Source organism: Lichenostomus cassidix, chromosome 1Aa, assembly GCF_008360975.1.
Source record: "Lichenostomus cassidix isolate B80296 chromosome 1Aa, HeHo_3.0, whole genome shotgun sequence".
In the NCBI taxonomy this organism is placed as follows: domain Eukaryota; kingdom Metazoa; phylum Chordata; class Aves; order Passeriformes; family Meliphagidae; genus Lichenostomus; species Lichenostomus cassidix.
This window is the reverse complement of record NC_139480.1, coordinates 9,767,258-9,789,171: the sequence shown is the minus strand read 5'-3', so window position 1 is coordinate 9,789,171 and position 21,914 is coordinate 9,767,258. Positions and strand designations below refer to the sequence as shown.

Sequence of the window (21,914 nt, the reverse complement as noted above, 5' to 3'; positions counted from 1 at the left end):
TGACACATTTGCCATTTATACAGAATATAAGAGAGATTGCTGAATATTTAGTGATAGCCATCTACCAATTCTCCTCTAGGGAAATCAGTGGCAGTTTACCTGTCATTAACAGTTACTGCTAGCAGAAATTGCTAATTAAAATCTATAATTTTATGTTTAATAGGTTTTCTGCAAGGAGACTCTGAGGATTTATTGCTGTATCTCATGCCAGGAAGAATTAAGAAGTCATGTAAATCAAACGTATTTCTCTAGCGATTGCTAGATGGCAGTCTGATAAAAACTTCCTTTTCTTACAGAGCACAAAGATAGAGGCAGCTCAATAGGAAAATGGGATGGTGAATAGAAGATCCTGGGTTTACATTGTGTTGTTAAAACCTAATTGTTTGGTTTTACACTCAAAATAATGTTTGCACTCTCGGTGACTGTACACCTGTGCAGAAGACAACAGAAAATGGGATCCAGCTTGGCTGAGGACTACTGTAATTTACCACAACACAAACAGCATTTTAGTCAAAATTTGACTCAATATTTGCACCATGTAGTTTTGAACTAGAGTAGTTTAACTTTCCTGAGGCTTGGAAAACCTTAACTTGTTTTGGGTGATGTTAAAGAATGTTTCTACATTCCTTCTAATGTTACAAAGCTGTGTGCTTAAATGAATTTGAAGAAATATACACACCAGTGTTGCCTTAGCTAGTATAGAAAGTGTAATGCTAAAAATATTAATCAAAATAAACCAAAAGGATATTTAAATAAACAAAGAAAATCAGTGAACAGAAATGGGTTACCTGTAATCAGTGCCATTCACAGCAGTCCATGTATACGTTCTGTTTCCTTTATCAATATACCTCTACAAAGACACATTAGTGAAAAGTTAAATTATTAAACTCTGGAGCTTCCATAACATTGTCCTTTCTTTGAGAAATAATGTGTTAAATCAAGTACAAATCTGTCAGATTTCTGTTTATTATTTTGCAAAAATCATGGGTTGAGCTGCAACTCCTTTCCTTAAATATTTTTCAAACTTACGTTTTGCAAAAGAATCAACCATACAATTTTTATTGAACATTAAAAAAATGTCAATTTAAGTAAAACCAGAAAAATCTGACCAATAATTTTCATTTTAAAATTCATTAGCCAGACCTATGCAAACCATTGTCTACCTGATTTAAATTTGATTTAAAAAATCCTTTCTCTTTTATGGATCATTTTGCAGTTAAACTATGAAAGGATGAAAAAAAACCAAAAAACAAACCATCAATTATAAAAAGACTTTGTTGGTTAGTCTTTTACAACAAAAATACCCAGGGCCTTTCCTTTCAGATCACAGCAGCACTAGCTTAATGTATTCAAATTTGAATCATAACTACAGGCACAGCCTGTTAATCCTGATTGTATAGACATCCCCTGTTAAACTTAACATGTGTTTCCAATCTTATTAGGAGGTTCTTGAATTTGGGAAAAAAATAACTTTGAAATAAATGTTTATTTTTCAATAACTTAATCCATTACGATAATCTTTACCATTCGTTTTCTTGTGGTATGACAAATAGTGTGATAGGCACAGTCCCACAGTTCCCCATAGATTTAATCATGAATTCACCTGGCTGACATAATTTTATGCAGTTTTCCACTTTGAAAAAAGTAAGATTATGCCAGCTGCAACATATTATTATTTTACAATCAAATTTTTGTAAGTCTGCCAGCCATGAAGACTGTACAGCTGTCACACTGCAACAATACCAACATGGTGAAAGGTAGCACAGGTACACCTCTGGGTTCTTTCTCTCCCTGTGGTAAAAGGATAGTGGAAAAATTTCCATGGCTGTGGAAAAAAGGTATCTTATATGACCTTTCTAAATTGAAACCTTCTCATTACCTGGCTGAATGACATGACGGCATGACAGTATAAATAATTTTTGGAAGAAAATGAAAAAAATGATACAACATAAACAGAAAAATATGTGGATTAAAGTGTCTAGTGCCCTGCCATATTTTGTATCTAAGGCTAAAAGATGGTTGAAGAGATTCCTATCCAAGCCTGTTTATATTTAATGTGTACTTCAGGTAAAAGTAGCCACTTGAAGCTAGTGCTGGTAGTCCCTCCAAATCGGGCACAGTGTCGTGGGTCACACACCCTGTACCTCCACAGCAGAAAAGCAGTGCCCAAGGTGGGAGGGGAAGGAAGAGAAGAACTGGGCTGTAATAAAATCCTGTTGCAACCAGCATTGTGAGAGTGCTTGAAAGCAAATTGGCTGCAACCTCCCTTCAAAGATAACCCAGCAGACAACACATCCTGGCACATCAGCTCCTGTTCACCTTCGCCTGCTTCCTTAGTGGGCGGTCTGGGACCATCTCATCCCCAGCCAAACAACTCACACATGTTATTGCAGCTTCTGTGACCCTTCAGTTTTCACTACTGCCCACCCCGGCTGCCAAATGTGGCAATGCTTTTGTTCCTATGGCATCTCCTGTTAGCTGGAAAGCCCCCGAGGCCTTGGGAGACTCCAGCGCACCCCACCCACATTTGCTACCAGTCCAGTCTATGCTGTAGGATGAAGTCATCTCCCAAGACACTGCTGGGGCCAGCTGCAACACAAAAGGCAAGCAATGCAAACTTAAACCAAAAAGCAAAACAAAAAGAACATAAATTTTAAGCCCGAAGACTGCAACTGTCAGTTCAGAGCAACCGACCACATCAGACCTTTTTATAAGAAAATATATGAAGCTATCAAGTGCTAAGTGATGCATGGCTCATGCATGGCCCGTGGTTTAAAGCAGCTTTATTCTGGTTCTAGCAGCCTGGAGCTGGGAGGGTGCAATGGCTTGAAGCAGTCATCGTAGCCAGCCAGCTCTGGCTGCTCCTTTCTTCTCTCAGAGACGTCTGGGTAGAGGAAGAAATCTTGTGCCATGGTGCAAGGGAAGGTGAGGATAATTAATTTCATTGGCACTTGAAACAGCTGGGATCAAAAGGCTTGGCATATTTTATTCCAACACAGATTGTGGTCTGGGCCGTGTGGAACTGGCACATTCTCATGCACCCAGGGATGTTCTATTCCTCCCTCCTGCCTGGATACTGTAGCTGACTTCAGCGTTTGCAATACTTCCCTCCCTCCCTCCCTCCCTCCCTCTTTGGGCAAAGAGTTGCAGGGCCAACTGTTTCAGGTCTTTTGTAGCACAGACGCTGAGAAATGTACGAACAGCCTGAAATGTCTTCAACACATTTGCCACTAATGCAATTTCTTGTACAACCCTAATCATGTTATTGTATTTTTGTGACCTTCTAACCCTCCCTCTTCTAACCACCTACAAAGAGCCTGTTTCACCCATAGGCTTGGAAAGGCACTCCTTTAACAAATCAACATAAATCTGAAAATGTCTCAGCATTAGGTCTCTCCCTTCAGTACCAGTTTATCCTCATCACAGATTCCAACAGGACTTTGGATTCTCAGACAGCGGGTCAGGAACGACCCATTTTCCCTTTAGGGAACAGACTGGTGGCATCCTAAACAGCATGGGCCCCTGACACAGGTGAGGGAGCAGAACTGACATTCCCTGGGTAACCCTCTCTGCCCCAGAAAACACTTATTTGTGCACTATCCTCCAACAGTGGAACCATTTAGGAAAAGACACATATTTTTCACACACCAGGATTTGCCCTAAGATTGTAAAGCAGTATTGTAAAGCTTGGTTCTGGCATTTTACTGTGAGAAAGCACAGCAGAGTCCTGGCAGGAGGTAGGGGCACTGCTGATAAAGGTCTCTGCTTTAGAAGAACATGAGAAGAGGTTAAAGCAGTATGAAGCTGGACATAGAAAAGGAGCGTGAGGATGTTCAATGAGTTCATTGGACTCCAAATGGTCAAGGACAGGCATGCTTTGTATCTGGAAAATTTCAGTGTATAAGGCTTGCTTTACGTTGACTTCCCTCATAGAGATTAATGTAGTTCTTTTGTCTACATGATCACATGATCATCCTTATAATCATCTTTCAGCTAAGACCATCTTGCAGAGTTTTGAAGAACTTGAGCATGGTTTCCTGTCCTTATTTTGCACTTCTATTAAATTACACTTCCAGAAGTAGAACACATTGTCAAATCCAGTGCAGATACTGAGAGGCTGGGGAATGGTTATGAGGAAAGATTAGACCTGTTGGAGCAGATCCAGATGACGGGCAAAAAAAATTATCAGAGGGCTGGAGCAGCTCTCCTGTGAAGAAAGTCTTAGAAAGTTGGGATTGTTCAGCCCAGAGAAGAGAAGCCTCCAGGGAGACTTTATAGCAGCCTTTCAGTACTTCTGTCTCCAAAGGCCTATTGTAGAACCAAGTGACCATGAACTTGACATTCTGAAATCACAGCATGGATGAATTATGGGGATATATTTCAGAAAATTCAGCTCCACTTTCAGTCTCATTTAGCAAAGACAACATGTCTGTTGCCACTGATTTGTCACCCATGAAGACAGGTGAGTTTCTACCATGCTTAAAGCAAAAACATGAAATACTTTTCTCAGAATCTAAGTGAGAATAAGTATATAAGAATCTTCCCTCAATGCAGAATTGAGTCAGAGGAGTGGTAATAGGGACTGCTCATTATTGGTAGCCACTTGGTGTAATTTGGCCAAAATTTAAAGCAGAGTTTAAAAGTTAATAGCATCTATTAGGCATTGAATGGAATATACGGAATGTGCTGTTTTTAACAGAACAACACTCCTCTCTCCCCCCTTTCCAATCTGTGAGGCCTATTTCCTATCAATTTAACTTTACTAGATTCTTTCTGTAGCATATACTTTGTGAGAAGGAGAAGAATTCCTCTGGAATATTCTGAAACTTAAGCGCAAGCAGCAGAGCTGTTGCATATATCAAAGTTAAAGGAGATTAACAGGAAAGGACAGTTAATACTACACATAGAAAATTTACTGTGCAGTTCCAAGTAACTCTTTTAAGTATTGTTATAGTGAGCTTATCTATAAGGGTTGTGCAGTGTCTGCTAAGTCATTAAATTAGATATCTTCAGGCTGACTTATGTTCAGAGCAAAAGAGTTTCAAAAAACTGTTGTGGAACTGTAACTGTGGGGCATCCTCTGGCCAGAACTGCTCCTTCAGCACAACAGCCATGATTTCTTCTCACTGAGGTCCCCAAGAAGTAGAGCACCCATATAATGATCCATATCAAATTTGAGTATTTAATATTTGAGTATTTCCTACTGTTTCAGAAGCAATGTTTATCAGGAATAAATATTTTTGAGAAGAAAATAAAGAACTCAACAAGCTGCTCAGAAAGTAGGAGTACATGATATAACTGTAAGATGAATTTGCTTATTCCAAACAGTCTTCATTTATGGCATAAAAATGTTATTTTATTATTTTTTCTCATAATTTTCTTCCCATTCAACCACAACATAAACTACCAAACCCATTCTCACACATCTCCACAAGCAAATTAAGCACTTTGTTTTGGAATTCATGCACAGAAGTAGGCTGGGTCCATTTCCTGTTGAACTGAGTGTAAGACCTCATCAACAGCTGCCTGATTAATGATGCACCAAAGAAACCAAGAAACAAAACAATTCTTTTTTTCCTAAGTACATATTTTTTTTACTATAAGCCTGTAAAACCAGCAAGTCTGGAGGGAAAAAAATGGTACAAATTGTCATTACAAAATGAACAACTCAGCATTTCACCATTTCACATAATTTTTTCTGGTTTGGTTTATTCCTGTAAATGTAACTCTTTGGGTTCCTATCTTACCTCATCTTGGGACTTGACCAGTGTTTCAAATGTTTTTTCTCCACTTTCTCCATCTATCATTTTTTTCCGAATCTATTGGCAAGGAAGAAAAGGAGAAAGTGAAAAAAGAAAAGGTGTAGGTGTTGCATGTAACATGAATAATCTTTTTAGTGATCAAAATATTTCTTAAAAATACAGAAAAAGTTAATGCATGTGAAAGTCACAGCTCTTAAAAAAAATTTTTTGTTTACAATTTTCAGATTTTTCCTATTAGAAATTGTTTTAACCAACTATATAGTGGACCAGTAGAGTTATGAAGCAACAATTCTGGAATACTTTGCATTGCAAGACCACGCCACAAACCTCCTTGATGTTGGGCACTAACAGAGAGAGAATGAATTCTGTGTGCATGAGAAGGAGTTTTGTCTACCATTTCTTGTGCCTCCCAGCACATCTTTATGATTCAGGTAGTAGCACTGATTCACAGAAACATTTTTGTACCACTTTGAGAGTAACTCCCTTCTGAATCAGCCATTTCAAAGAAACTTAAGGCAGAATTTAACAGATAACAAGCAATGCTGCTTATTGTCATTATGAAACAATTTCAAACTAAGTGAAAAAATATGTTAAAAATGTAAAATGTTTAAAAGCCTTCCATTTTATTTCAGAAAGCTAACAAATTATTTTAAAAAATTCTCATTTCTGAATATATTACAAAATCAATAACTGAAAAATATACAGAGGAATTAATTTGTTGTCGACACTTATCTTTGTTTCTCAGTTCTCTTTCCTGCTGCAGGAATAATCTTGTGTTAATAACAGATATGGAAATGCTTTAAAAATATTTCAAGAAATATTTTAATATTCTATTAAATAGTGTTCTGTTTTGAAAAAAAAAATTCTAGCTACCCTTCCCCGGAATTGTTACTTCATGAAGAAGAATTTAAGCAGCAATCATGGTATTTTTCAAAATCAGAGGAATGTAATGCATTGCTCTTGTCTATGAATAATACTGAGATTTGTCTATTTATATCTTCAACACTAGAAAGTCATTGTCTTAACAGATTAAAAATTCAAATTTATAGTGAAATATATTCCCATTCAAAATCTAGAAGTTTTATTGTTTTTCAGTTATTATATGGTGAAATAAAAGCAGCAACAGGTACTAAGAAACCAGATAATCTCACCTCAACTTTAATATCATTTTCCAATTCAGCATCTAGAAAATCCAGCGTAACAGGCTCCTGGGATTTAGGATTCTGAAGCAGAAGATATTGAATGATCAAATAATAAAGACAAAATACTGTAATATTACAAATCATTCTAATCCCTTCATTTCAAAGTAACCTACTTAACTGCATTTACTTACCCATCTATTTTAATCTCTTGTAGTATTACTAGTGGCTCTTTCTTATTTCTTTTATTTTGTTGGATAGATAGGTTAATTGGATAAGTGAAAATCAAATTAACACTAATTGCCAGTGTCTGTCCACAGCCTGTCATGTATGGGGCTATGCTTAGTGTTATGAGGTGGGAATAGACTATGGTTCAAGATTCAAAAAGGCAGCAATTGCAGCAAATTATTTGGGCTTTATAAAAAAAAAGCTTACTTTTAGTGCCAGCATTACAGGACTTCCCTGAACACTTTGGAGTTTCAAAAGCATTTCTCTTGACATCAGCACTGTTTAGAAGATGGAAACCTGTAGCACAGAAATGCTGAAAGCCAAGCTTGCAGACCTAAAGAATGTAGATGATGTGAACCCTCGAGTATGGAGCACAGAGAGCTTTGCTGGCCTGAGCTGCAGTAACCCCACAGGAGTGCTGCAAGGTGACTGCAGCTCTGCTGAACTAGAGCAGACCACCCTCCAGCTGGAAGATTAGAAATAAAAAGATTTCCAGCTCTGCTCCTTTCTCAGTTACAGTCTGCATTTACTTGGCCAGAGCCATCTTCCATATGAGTTGCTGGGAATTCAACCTTTTTTCCACCAATTTTGCCTAAGCCTCATTGACTTTCTATTGTGTGTGTTGTAAAAATCATCAGTCCTCATCACTCAGTAGTTATTTAATGCACCTCCCTAAAAGTGAGTGCATTTCTTTAGAAAAATGAGTATGGGGTTATATCATTTAACCATTTAAATCTCACATTTGTACTAGAAAATGAAAAAAAACAAAAAGGGATTTCAGCAATTCACTTATACTAACATTTACAGGGTAGACTAAAGTGCCTTCCTTCAAAATTATAATTATATTCCCTCTACCTTAACATTCTCCACCAAAGTTAAACAAAAAATGTACATATCCAAGAATGCAAGCATGTTTCATCACAATTTATGTATGTACTGGAAGAAAGTTATGTCCTGAGCAGCTGGTAAAAGATGCTTTCATATAATAGTCTGCAGCACTAGCAGTTTAACAGTAGCCCTTATTTTCAAGACCGTAATATAGAATAGCTCCAGAAAACAAAAGATTACTTCTTCATTTTTTTGAGGAAAAAAATGTACTTTTCTGGGTATATGGAATCATTCCTGTTCTTAACGAATAAGACTTACAGTTGGCTAAGAGAAAAAACAATGGATTTATTCTCAGGAAGAGACTATGCACTGAAAAGATTGCAGACAAAGATTTTGGGTATTTCTTTGAAGTATTTACTGAAAACTTCAAGAAAAATTTTACATTTCTATTTATGTATGATAGATAAAACTAGCAACTTAAATATAATAGCACTAACATATGCTACCAATCCAAAACTATTTAATTATTGCTATGCAGTTGCTTTTCCCTCCCAACAAATCCACACTCTCAAAATAAATAATAAAAGGCTAAAATGTAAAAATAAATAAAAATTTACATATCTTACATGCAATGGATAATGAATAGCATGGTCAAACCCAAACAGCATGCATGAAGGCATTGGCATGGCAGAGGAGGCATTTATGAAGTTCACATTCCATTCCAACACACAAAGGAACAGAGAAGAAAATAAATGGTAAAAAAAAGAAAAAAAAAGCCATCACATCAAATCAAGGTCAATATTAATTTCAAATGATAACCTGGGCTAGTCACAGTCAAGGAGTCCCAAAGACAAAATAGCAAACTTTAATTCTGTGAAAATTCAAGTATGCATTAACTGTTCTTCTTCTTTTAAAGACTTACATTGTATCACTGCACATTTCCTATATGATACTGATTATTGGCTTTTAATAGGCAAAAAAACTAAGGATCTATAAATACATTCTGTGATGTGCCAGAGGCACAAAGACAACCACTAAAAATTAGAACAGAAAATCCCTACACCCATACTTTAAATGGAACACTATTTCCCTCTTACATATCTTTCCCCCAAGAATGCTTTTACCAGTATTTGGGCTCCATAATTTTTATTTCCAAGGTTGCCATTTAGTGGGGTTTATTCCAAGCCACGAAGAAACAAACTTACAGTTCAGTTTGCTCTTCTCTTTATCCAGTCATGTTTGTAACATGTCTGGAAAAGCACATCACCACCACCACATTCACCAGCACAACTTAACAAAACAGAACAGAAGTAAATCACTAGCAATGAAGCGTGCAAACAAAAGGATTGCAATCCATTTTCAGCATGACAAATAAAGGCAAAGATCTATAATTCCAATGACAACTCAAGAAGGAAACAAAGAAAGAAAGAACTGGTGCAGCAACATGAACATGAAGTTAAATAAAATGTTGTGTGTTTTGGGAGGTCAGTGTTCTCACAAATTCTATGGATGGCCTTCTTTGCTGTGTGGCAGGAGCTTAGTTCCTACTCATCCCTGCAGCTGTTAGAATTTTAAAAGAAGTGATGGTAAGAAGTCAGCAAAATCCTGGGCCACAGAGGTAAACTGGGGAGCATCTGAAGAGGATGGGAGCCCACAGCTTTTCCAGTGCTGCACCTTGCTGAGCAGCAAGCACTGCCAGGCAAGCCCAGCAGCAGCCACACCACACCATGGCAAGCTGGGGAGCCAGGCATGATCAGAAAACTGACATTTTTTATGTTCCAGTGCTGCTTTCTCAAGTGCACAAACAAAAAATCCAGCCCAGAGGTGGCCTTCTACGTGTTGTAACACAGCCACACAACACCTGGGGAAATTGCTGACAGATCAGGATTTTATACCATGTTTTACTGGTGCTGCTATGCAGGCCACAAGTTTTGCATTATGGATTCCCTTATGTGTAAGAAATCAACATGGTATACTGTGTTTAAGTTTACTGTTTTGCTAGTTACATAGTTAACTTATTCCTTTAATGATTTTTAAGTTTTCCTTAAGTGTTTTCTGCTCAAGGGTTGCATTACATAAACATGGCAAGTTACCCTGTTCAGGTTAAAGGCAGTTAATTCTGTGGAGCTGGGTCTGCTAAACTGTGAAACCTGATGTAAATAACAGGTAGAACATATTCCCTACTCTGACTTCCCCAGGAAAAAGCCTGAACAGCTCATATTCTGTAATTTTATGCAGCATACACTGTACAATAAAAGTTGGCAATAAAGTCGTAAGAATGATCTTCTGATCTTCTCTTGACTCTGGGTTTATGCAAGCAAAGCCAGCACAAGTAGTCTCTTTTTATTTCCAGTCTTCAAATTAATTTCAACATCTGAAGAAGAATTTTTACAGCACAACTCTAATTAGCACCTATTAGTAAAGCACCATAATTTAATGGAATGCCTTTCACTACAGCCAATAGCATGTTTTCTATTATTTAAACAGGAAAGGATGCAAGCTTCATGCTTTGGAAGCTGTCACAATAAACAGTTCTCTAGTTAGATTTTTCCTAGTAAGCAGGGCAGAAGCTTTCTAATTATATTTCCATGTCTATGCATTCTAATGCACTAATCACCTCCATCCAAAGTTACCTGTACATTGGGTCTCCTTTTTCTCAATTTAACTTTTGGTATGCCCACACCAATTTGCTGAAGTAACAAAAAAGCAGTAATTTATATTTTTGCACTATTAGTAAACAGCCTACTTATAGAATGGAAATGTTTTCTCAGCATCTGTGCTGTCTAGTGAATCTCTACTGTGAGCAGAAACTAACCCTCATTCTGATTATGAATTCTGAGTTCTCTGCCAGAATTACACAGAGGTTTTGTCTAGGGAAACAAAAATCAGACATATGTTAATGGGAATCAAATTAACGGAGAGCTCTCCCTCTGACAGAATAAACTATAGAATGAGAGTAGCTCACTTTTTGCTTACTTTTATATCTGTGCTTAAAACCCAGCTCCTCTTACGTTTCTTAAAGCTCCTCTTACATTTCTTAAATAACCCTGAACAGTAAAACAGAATACTGGACCTCACTGAAGGCATATGGAGTTTTAGGACTATCATTAAATGGATTTTGATCAGAACTACAGTAAAAATTAAGAAAAGGATTCTAATCTTTAGAACAGATTGGGAAATTGAATTAGTTACTGTTTTCAAAATCTAATTAAGATTAAGCTTGTCAACACATGCTTAATGGACTCACTTCAGTGGCTATGTTTATTTGGTGGTGCATCCACCTGTTCTCTCCCATAACAGTGGGAAAAATATATCCACGAATGCAGACATACACAAAGAAAATTTGCAATAAAACATCAAATTAAGCACTTAAAAAAAAGGTAATGTAACTACACAAACATAAAAATAGTTTAAGCTGTTTAAAACTAAATTAAGCTGAAAATAATCATAAAAAATCTCATGTTATGTTTTAGCATAGTTTTCATGTGCAAATAAGAACATGATAGGAAAGTTTTTAATTATTTTAATATGCTTTTGAACTTGTTGTTTGTTAACTTTTCTCAGCTGTGCAAACAACTTTACAAACTTCAAGACAGTTTCTCAAAATACTGTGTTGAACCAGTTGTGATCCAAAGCAATAGATTTTCAGTAGGAAAGCAGAAGACATTCAGAAGAAGGAAGTATTGGAAGTCTAAGAAACCCTCACCTCCTCAATGGTAAGGATGAAATTATGTTTTAGTTTACATCTTTTGAAAAATGGCTGGCAAAGAGGGTTAAGACATTGTTTGTTAATAAGTTAATGGCTACCAGGAGGTTCAACTAATATTAATATGACATGTTAAAGAAAGTCCATGAATTCTAAATAGATCTGTCTTTGTAGTGTACCTTAGTTTTAAACCGTAGCTCTTGTATCAGTCTGAAAAGCATGCACCACCCCACACAAACTGGGAGTGAAAAAGTCTAGTCTGTGTAACTGTTAATAACAACAATAACAATAATAATGCATGTGCTTAATATTACATTTAGACATTATTCTACAATATAAAAATTACCACTTATAAAACATCCTGTTTTAAACATACTCTAAATCACAATTTGAGCAGTATGGGAAAACATCTCTGGACTTCCATATCCTTTTAAAGAAAAATACTATACAGAGAAACCATGGCAATCAGTATCCTAATAATCCATCTCAGTTTGCTTGGGATGAGCTGAGTTTTTAACAAAGGTTTTTACTGTCCAGTGCTGTGAGTTTACTCTCCAGTGTTGTTATCCTGTGCTACACTGCAGGATAACAGCACAAAGGAAATGAACAAATCCATATCCATCAGTTTCTCACAAGATTCGGCCTAAAATGAGACTACTGCATTGCTCCTTTTTGTATTACTTCTGTTAATGAAAAGATAGTTTAATTTGCATACAAGAGTAAGATAAATAGGCCAATCACCATCACCTAATTACTGTAATCTCTAATTAAGAAGAGTGGGTCAGTAATGATGCAGATATTCATCTCTGAAGAGTTCACCAAGAAAAATCACCAAATCAAAACTTCAATTTTTAAGACTTCCATTTTCCATGAAAATCCAATGCAAATATCTAGAAACTGAAATCCTTTTCATTTATGAAGTCTACATAAAAACCTTCTTTTCCATAGTTTTTCTTTTACTTTTTAAGGGTCTTTCAGAAAAAATCAAAAGGGATATCTCATTAATAGTTACAGTCAAGTTATTCTTTCTCTTCTTCAGAAGCATTTTTCTTTCTTGTTGTGTTAGACACTTGGCAAAAGATTTCAAATGTATTAATTACTTCAACTGGAAATTAATTCAAATATTCACAAAGCTGACTTCTCCCAGCTTAAGAAGTAAATTAATCACTAAAATATGTAGATGAATTATTAATTTCTTCTTCTGTCTTTGACAGTTAAAAAACTTTTTTTAACTTTGTCTTTTATATAATATAACCTTATGATTTCAAGACACAAAGTTTACTGAAACTCTGTTTCTAATTGAATTAAAATATGAGAATTTTCAAAAAATGCACTAAACAGAACATTGTTTCATACGGAGAAAACTTTCATTAAAAACAAGATCAAAGTTCTGATTTCAGATAAAAAGAAATCATCCATTCATGTTGCAATTTCTCATCAAAGTCAGGGAGGCAAGTTATTAAAGAAGATACATATAATGTAGGAATCTCCACAAAGCAAGGACTACAGTAATGGATAAAGAGCCAAACTGAAATATTTGGTTTCTATTTTCCTGAAATTTGAGGAAAGTTGTGTCCTAATCATATTTAGATAAAAATTTCATGTTTAAACATGAAAGACTGTTCTCAAATTAAACTATTAAAAATCTAACTTTCTGGGAAGGGGTGCTCAGCTAAATCCATCCCAACTCTGCAGATCAGGTTTCAGCTCTGGTAAACAGAAAATAAGCAAATAAATAAATATAAGAAAATACATTGTGCTTGCCTCTGATTTCTTTGGTTTTGCAAGTATGAAAATTTCAATTTCTTAAATGAGAAAGCATCACAAAAAAAGGTGCACAAAAAGTCTTCACATATATAAATCTGCATTCAACATACAAATATTTTTATTTTATTGATAACTAAATTCAATACAAGCTAACACTCTTTAATTTGGATGAAGTCAAATCAATACATGCACCACAGATTTTCCTAACATCCACAAAATGGAGAATTTTTCACTATTGCTCTCTGGTACCTTCAGCAGATCCTACTTTCTGCATTTTTCTGACAATATCCCCTTATTACTGAGAGGTAAATTAGAAGGTGTTTCGTACCTTTGGTTGGAGATTTGGATGCAGTAGAACATACCCATTAGGATCAATTGCGAAATAATATCCATTTGGACAAAGCTGAAAGAAAGAAATGAAGTTTAGCATTATATGGTTTTAAGTAATGAAGAAAGAGTAATTAACGGTTTTCAATAAATGTTCATATTGTGGAAAGCGCATGCTCAGGCATCATGAGATGTAAGATTACTAACATAGACAAGGTAATTTCTTAATATTTACTCTTTTAGGATCATAAACTAAGAATAATTTAGGCTGGTGGGACTTCTGAAGGTCAGCTGGTACAAACCTTCACTGAAAGCAAAGCTAACTTTGGACTTTATTTTTCAGCCCAACTTTGAAGGTGGACTAAGTTTCAAAGGGTCTTTGAATACCTCCAGTGGCAATACCACAACCTGTTTGGGCAGCCTGCTCTCATTTTTCTTTAACTCCAGTTGGAATTTCCATTGCCACAGCTCCATTGATAGCCTCTTGTTGAGGCAATTTCAAGGTCCATTTTCTCCATAATTCCCATTAGGTAATCCATTAGGCTCCTTCTTCAGCCTAAACCCATCCATCTCAGCTTCTCCTTGTGTACCATGTACTCCAGACCCTTGGCCAACTTAGTAGCTCTGCACTGTGCCTCAGTGTATTTATTACACTGAGGAGATCGAATTTTGGCAGTGTACTCCTGATGCAGGTTTTCACTGCAGAGCTGGTTTTACTGCCAGGGCACATTGCTAATTTATGTTCTACATGTCCTCCACCATGACTCTCAGGTCCTTTCCTGCCCTTTGAGGAAGTCTGTCCCATCCTGAGCTGTGGTGTGGGATTATTCCATTCCAGATGGAGGATTTTGCCTCTGCCTTCAGTCCAATTTGTGATGTTCCTTTTCTTCCTCAGCTGGTTTTTTCCACAGTACTAGTTATTTTCATAGAAATTCCACAGCTAGGTGTCTACATAAATAAATCAGTCATACAGAGTAGGGTACACACAGACACCTATATTAAAGACATTTTCTGTAAAGAACTCTCTTGGGTAAATGGCAAATATTATCAGCTGAAATGATTGTGTACTCTACATTAAGAACCAAACACTTAGCTAAAGAGCAGTGCCTTAAGATACAGAAAAATAATTACTTGTCATATATCTCCCAATGTAAAAGCTGACTTTTACAGAGTGCATCTTGATGGACAAATCACACAGAAACACATATATGGCTGGAGAGGAAACCACCAGAAAATGGACAACAATAGAGAAGAATATATGAAAAGAAGCCTGCTGGTATTTTGACTCAAATCCAGTAGTTGCTGTATGGCTTATGACAGAGCATGGCCAGGAATCCCACATAAATCACACACAAATGAGAACCCACCAATGCGAGCAGCTTACCGTAAATCGGGGTGTCAGTTTTTTTATGTCCTCCAAAGAGACATCGACCCCCATTACTCCAAGAATCAGCTGATTCTGGGAAGATTCCAAAGTGTTAGTATATGTTTGACATGTTTACAAGGCAAAATAGCTTCAACAGTCAGTAAATTTATATTTTTGCCTTTGCCTCTTGTTTGACAGGTACATTTGAAAAGTTGTCTGTTTGGCTATGTGTCTATTGTAAATATTTTAAATAATGTCAAAGTGATCCAAAATGAAATGTAATAAATCCAGAATTTAGTACAGAGTATGAAGATTGTTTCTGAAGATGGATACTTTCCAGGATGAATGAACTATATATGTAAGAACAAAACAGGTGAAAGGAAAAGTGATGCAATAATATTGCCAGTTATATAGATACTAAACTACTAGCACCAACACAAAACTACTTTGCATGTTTAGATTGGGCAGTTGGTAAGTGAGCCCTCAGAACAATTTACTCTTTGGGCTGTAGTATAATGATGAATTTAAAAAAAAATAAATCCAACACAACAAAAAACTCCAGTGACTAGAAGAATCATCAGCATTTGAAATCAGGGACTCAGGCACTACATTTAATTCACTTGTAATTTATTTTCCTACCACAGGCAAGGAGGGCAGTTATTTACACGGTGTCACCTGAATCCCTTCTCCATATTAAATAAATTTATAAAATTTATTGGAGGAGGTATCTTGCAGTCTGTAAATAAATTCAGGTAGAGATATAAATTGAGCAGATTTAACTTCTTTTCTTGCTCCTCTGTACTAGATCACGTCTGTTTTACTTCTCAGAAAGACATCCTCTGATAATCAGTAGTCTGTCACTTTGAACCAGACTCAGTCAATTCCAGGCATTGTCTTGTAGATAAGATTATGCAACTTTTTTGGTTTATTGCTTTGTTTTTAAAAGGAAACTAAGTGACCTTTTGTGAAAGTAAATAAAAGAAATGGCAGTGATCAAACTCTCATTCATTCTAAGTAATATCTGAGAAACTGAATCAAAGAATATCTTCTCTAAATTTTTGTATATTTTGACCTGAATGAACATGAGTACACCAAAAGTAAGTATTTTACCACATATTGTTACATATATTCTAGGTCTGTTTTTTAAAAAAAAGCATTATTTTGATTTTGTGAAGAGGACACAAACAGATTCAGAAAGTAATAGGGATGGTCAATTGTATTTATTTAGCACTTAGAATTTAATCTAAGTACAACCAACTGATTTAAATTCTCTACATCACTGCCTTTTACCCTGAAATGTCCTAGCCTCTGAGATTTCTTAGAAATTTATCTGGGCATTCCTTTCTTGGAAAGGTTTAAATAATATCATCATCTACTTCTCGTCTATTGAGCACTTCATGGATTCCCACTGTGACTAAGGCTCAGGGATAGATAGTGGAATGTCACACCCTGAAACTCAGAATGGCAAAAAGGGTAAATGAGTGCACTGCATTTTCTTGTTCCCAGGATATTATTGGGCAACTGGACATGACCCCTTTGTTTATGATGTACAAGACAATTACACTATGTAAATAAACATTTTTCAAGGCATCTAACAATAAATTTAACTTTTACAACTGCTACTTTTTTTTTCCCTTGAAGGAACAGCTTACAATTTTCCCATTTTGTTCCCTTGTTAGATTGAAGACAGGCAGAGTTCCTGTAATGACAAGGCCCAGCTCCTAGAAAATAACAAAAAAAAAGATGGGATAAAAGACTTTTTAGTTAAAAAGAACTGTTGAGGCATAATATATTAGAACAATCAAGGAATTAGTGTAGCCAAACACTGACTTTCAGTTTGTAAAATAAAGAAGAAAATAATATTACTCCACTGACTTGGTGCATCAAAAGTTGAAATTATGATTTTTTTGAGTCCATATTTTAGTGAGAACCATATATTATTTTTTCAAAAATAAAACTAAAGCAGTGAGAGGCTGCATTGGGTTTGATAAATCACTGGGGTTAAACCATGACAGGTGAGTAACACATACAGGCAAAACCAACAGAAGAACACAACAGGTAATACTACTCATTTTTCTATCATCACTGCCCTTGAATGGCATGCAATAATGCCCATAAGCAGGTTGGCAAAATCACATAGTCTTGTCTGGTACTGAGGCAAGTGAGGCAAGGAATTTGCATTTATTTGGGAAGACATAAGAAATTTCTTTTTCCTTTAGTAACAGTCACAAATCATACCGAAAATAGGATCCAGAAAACCATAGGTTAATATAGCCAGGAAAGTTTTGTTTTCCATTCTAAATTGTCTGTAGGGAGATTCCTACCTTTTTTGTTTATGTGATTGTTTGGAGTTTATTTCAAATCTTTTCCCTTCATTTATGCTTACTCATCTTCTATGTATTCTATTAAGAAGTCATATCCTTTTTCTCCTCTTGATTCATTTGAGGAAAAAAAAAAAAACAAAACCAAAAAACCAGAACACCAGAACTCTATATCTATCCACTCTGGAGAAATTTGTTCTCCATTTTCCCAGTCTAGTAGCATCTTTTTGAATTTTAACCCATCCTTCATAAGCTTACATTTGTGTATCAAATTAAAGGTGATGAGGTAAGATTTAGTAAATTTACAAACAGAGTGTAGTGGATTTTGTACGAAAATAAGATAAATAGGGATGAATCAGTAGAAAAGAGAGAGGACATTATTTAGAAGAACAATTGAAAAGATACAAAAGGAAACAGAAGTTGTATGTATGGGGATAATACAATCTCCCCACTAAGGAAAGAAAAAGAAAAAAAAAAAAGGACAAGTTAGAGAGGATAATAATTATGAATAAATTATGCCTAACTGGTAAACTTAAAAGTATTTGAAAATTCTGGGACTATCTTGAAAATGAGTCCAGTAATAGAATCTGAAGGAACAGGGCCAGAAAAGAGGTGTGAACTGCTACAAATATACCAAATTATTAAAGACAGCCTTGAAGACCAGCCTGAAATGAAAGCACCTCTTCAGAATTTTATAATCTGAATTTATGCACTAATGTGGCCCCAGGCAATACACTTTGCATTGCTTTAGTCTTAGCCACAAAACCTCTGCTGCACAAAAAGAGCCAAAGGATAGGAATAAATCCAGTGAGGCACAAGCAAGAGAACTGCAAACCCTACACGAGGGAATTGCTTTAAGGAATTCAGATAACTAACCAATGGGACAGCTTAGTCCCACTGCCTTACACAAACAAGAATCAGGAAAAGGCTTCAGAGGGGGTTGGATGAGCTGTGCCTTTATACTTCAGCTGTGAGGAGAAAGTCCACAAATTTCAGCCTTTACCTCAATACTTCATATTTTGTTGTCCTACTTTATTTACATACAGTTATACACATGTGAGTGGGTGTGGGTGTGGGTGTGTGTATGTATGCACACACACAAATATATGGGTACATATAATTATATATTCACAAATGCACACGTATAACACAGGAATGGAGAAGAGCTTGAAGGAAAGACTGAATGAACCCACAGAATATATAAAGTAACACAACAGATGCCTGCAGGTTTTTTACATGGCTAAACAGATCTCTATCCCTAGTTACAAATTTATCTTTGGCTTTACAACAGAACATATGAACTTCTGTCATCACATCCTTTGTTTCCAGTAAGCACCTCAGCAATACAAAGAAAACATGGTTAATGAACATCTCAGCATTTTAATTTCAAAGAAAAACTAGTTCCTCTGTGTCATACTCAGTCATATTAATGACCAAAATTATTTGGAGATAAAAATTTTACAGTAATGCTGACTGACAGGAAGATGTGCATTTTGACATGACATCAGATGACCTCGTGAACTTGGAGAAATACGTGATTCCAAATGACCATTTTTCAGTAATTTCTGCCCTGTTTGCTCAGAAGAAGGCTATCCAGAGCAAGAGATTAGATTGCTGCTAACAATACTTTTCCTCTTGCAGTTTCCTGAATATGTTTGTTTTACAAGACCAACGTGATAAATTCAGCAGTAGAAGTGTCATATATCTTTTTGTTGATTTCCCCATTATATACACTGTCCAATTAAAGAATAAAGAAATCATTACCTCAAGCAAGCAAGTAGTTACAACAACCATGATAGCTTAAAGATTCAAGTTTAAAATCTGTGCAAATACCCAGTAATACTGACAGATTTCAGTCTGCCTGGAATGTTCTTTGGAAGGGAAAAAAAAAAAAAAAACAAGAGGAAAAACTAAGAATTTCTCCCCAGAAACATGACAAATGACCTTTATTGCAGTAGGTACAACTCTGGCAAACAATTTCCTTTTTTTGTTGTTGTTTTTGTTTTTGTTTAGTTGACAACAAAAGTGACCAACAAGTTAAAGTCTGCAGAGGATAAATTGCTTTTATCTGTTAAATTTCAGGACACTAAGAAGGATACTAGGTGCGAGTAAGACCAGCACAGCATGAAGAGGTCTCTTCCTAGAGGTTGCTGTATTGAAGTGTATAGATGTTAGAAACACAAGAATATTATGTTTGGAATTGTAAGAAATTGGAACCTTGGGAAAGCAGACATGTATTGTTACTGATTTGCTAAAATTCTTACTTTAGTAGAGATAAATACAGATCATACCAGAGCATCCAGATAGACATTTGTCCATTGGACTTGTTTGGCTCTCTCTCCAGCTAAAACCATTGGTCTTCCTAAAACATCCAGATATTCCTGCCAAAAAGTGTAATAAACTCATTAGAAGGCAATTATTAGATCAAAGAGCATAAACAATATTGAACAATAATTAAATAATAACAACAAAAATGTCAGGGGAAAAAAAAAGAACTCAAAATTCACCACTAATATAGGGGGGCATTTAATTACTTCTTTAAAATTGTACTACAAAATAATTCAATCTTCAGTTTACAGTATTTACTGACAAGGTAATTCCTGTATTTCAGTTTTAGTCGTGTGAACCTTATATGGTCATAACCACCACTCTCCACAAAATAAGAACTACAACTATATTTATTCCAAAATTAATTGCTAATGACATAATGAAATTGCAAGCAGATTGCAGAACCTTCCACCCAGCAGAAAGAGTGGACAATGGAGGGTGAGTGGTGTAACATCTGGGTATGCTGAGCTCCTACAGCAACAATTTGCTAACTTCTTTGGAAGAAAAAAAAAGTCAGACTTATAAAACCTCATTCTTCCTGCCTTCCTTCAGTTTGTGAGTACAGATAAAGCTGGTGAGCTTATGGGATGTCAGATTTCTGGATTGATTTGGGAGTGGATGCCATCAAACCTTTTTCAGTCATCAACTTTTTCTACTTGTCTGATCTTATTGGGGATACTTCTTGCCAGACACTATCTGGAAGAGTTTAACAGAATCAAAAGGCTCTTATTCGAGCCAAAAAAGGACTCTAATTTTCTGCCAAAAAATGTCATGCCTGGCCTTGGAAGGACAAAGAACTGCTATGATATGTCTCTGCTGTTCTGGACATGTGAGCACATGGACTTGCAGACAGCTGAAAAGAATACTTGCTCTTCTACACTGTGCTTTTTCAGATTGGATCACATAGTATAATCCCAGAGTCCTGTGCCTTTCATTATCTACATGCAAGTCTGCTGAAATGTTCCTGCACCCTTTTAGAAGGGAAAAAGTACAGTCTCTCCCAGAGGGGTTGGATCAATCCAGGTGCCTCTCCTACAAGCAGGATTGTGGTGTGGTGCCCAGATGAGTTCAGATGCTGTAGCAGGGCTATCCCCTCACATACATTCACAGTCTTCTCTATGTAATACAAATCCTTTGCATCATGCAGAAAGTGTGGCAGTAGGTGAACTATGAATGCCCAGACACATTATAAAAAATTCCTGGCTTTATAGAACTTTATAACAAAAATGTTGTCATGTCTCAGCATCAAAGTTTGAGGGATCATGTAGGGCCTGGAGGAAAACTGAGCCAAACCCAGAGTCCTGGTGCAGAAGCCTGCAGGATACAAAGCACTTCAGACACTCCATGGTGTGCACATGGTCAGCCTGCCTGGCAGGATGTTAACTCACCAGTGTGCATGCAAGCTTCTGTGGGACAGCTGGCCAGGGTAACAGGGATCACATTTTAAACTGGGTCATTGCAACCACTTAAAAGTAGAATGTTTTAACGGAATAATCCCTTAAATGTAGAATAAAGTCTTATTTTTTTTTCTCTGTTCTTAATGTAGTGTATCTTAAAATTTAATTTTAGCAGAGGTGAAGAGCAAACATATTGAATGACAGATATTACTCCACTTTCTGTGTGTTAAAACTGCTTGTGGATTTGGCCAACACACTTACCTGGGTGTTTATTCTTATGGCTCCAATAGATGGAATTTCATAATAATAACCTAAAATTTGAAACAGAAACAATGCCATTTTACCACAATTTATTGCTGGCCTCTTAATCTTGAGGAATTTCATTTATCTTATAATTTCTAGTTTAAGTTTTATAAGAATTACTGTTTATGAATGAGATACATTTTGGTAGATGCCACCACAATGCATGGCCATATGATGGCTCACCATGCCATTCAGACAAAGCTGTTTACTCTTAAGCAATGAGAGTTTTAATGTGTTTCTTTTGTCTGTTTTGTTTAAGGCTAAATAATATACTGAGTTTGTACCCATGAAATCCCAGTTACTATGATGTGCAAGTATATGTAATAGTTATTTTAATGTGCTGTGACAGCAACATAATTATATGCTGAATTGATATAGGAATGCAAGCACAGCTATGGCCTGCCACAAGAGTGAATTCATAGTATAAAAATATAAGGCACTC

General features: G+C 36.0%; 1 protein-coding gene across 11 annotated transcripts in view; it reads right to left on the bottom strand.

Annotated features, from left to right (window-relative positions):
- CACNA2D1 (calcium voltage-gated channel auxiliary subunit alpha2delta 1) overlaps nucleotides 1-21,914 on the bottom strand; it is a 353,423-nt gene that overhangs the window by 34,029 nt on the left and 297,480 nt on the right. For 4 of the 11 annotated variants that reach the window (XM_085083490.1, XM_085083507.1, XM_085083499.1 and 1 more), the window contains exons 14-22: nucleotides 21,431-21,480; nucleotides 19,736-19,825; nucleotides 16,776-16,844; nucleotides 15,142-15,216; nucleotides 13,759-13,833; nucleotides 10,591-10,647; nucleotides 6,914-6,985; nucleotides 5,748-5,819; nucleotides 789-850 (exon numbers count right to left, since the gene is read on the bottom strand). In XM_085083490.1, the coding sequence (XP_084939616.1) occupies nucleotides 789-850; nucleotides 5,748-5,819; nucleotides 6,914-6,985; nucleotides 10,591-10,647; nucleotides 13,759-13,833; nucleotides 15,142-15,216; nucleotides 16,776-16,844; nucleotides 19,736-19,825; nucleotides 21,431-21,480 (622 nt within the window). The remainder of the gene's footprint in view (nucleotides 1-788; nucleotides 851-5,747; nucleotides 5,820-6,913; nucleotides 6,986-10,590; nucleotides 10,648-13,758; nucleotides 13,834-15,141; nucleotides 15,217-16,775; nucleotides 16,845-19,735; nucleotides 19,826-21,430; nucleotides 21,481-21,914) is intronic. The other 7 variants (XM_085083532.1, XM_085083541.1, XM_085083540.1 and 4 more) reach the window with 3 other exon arrangements.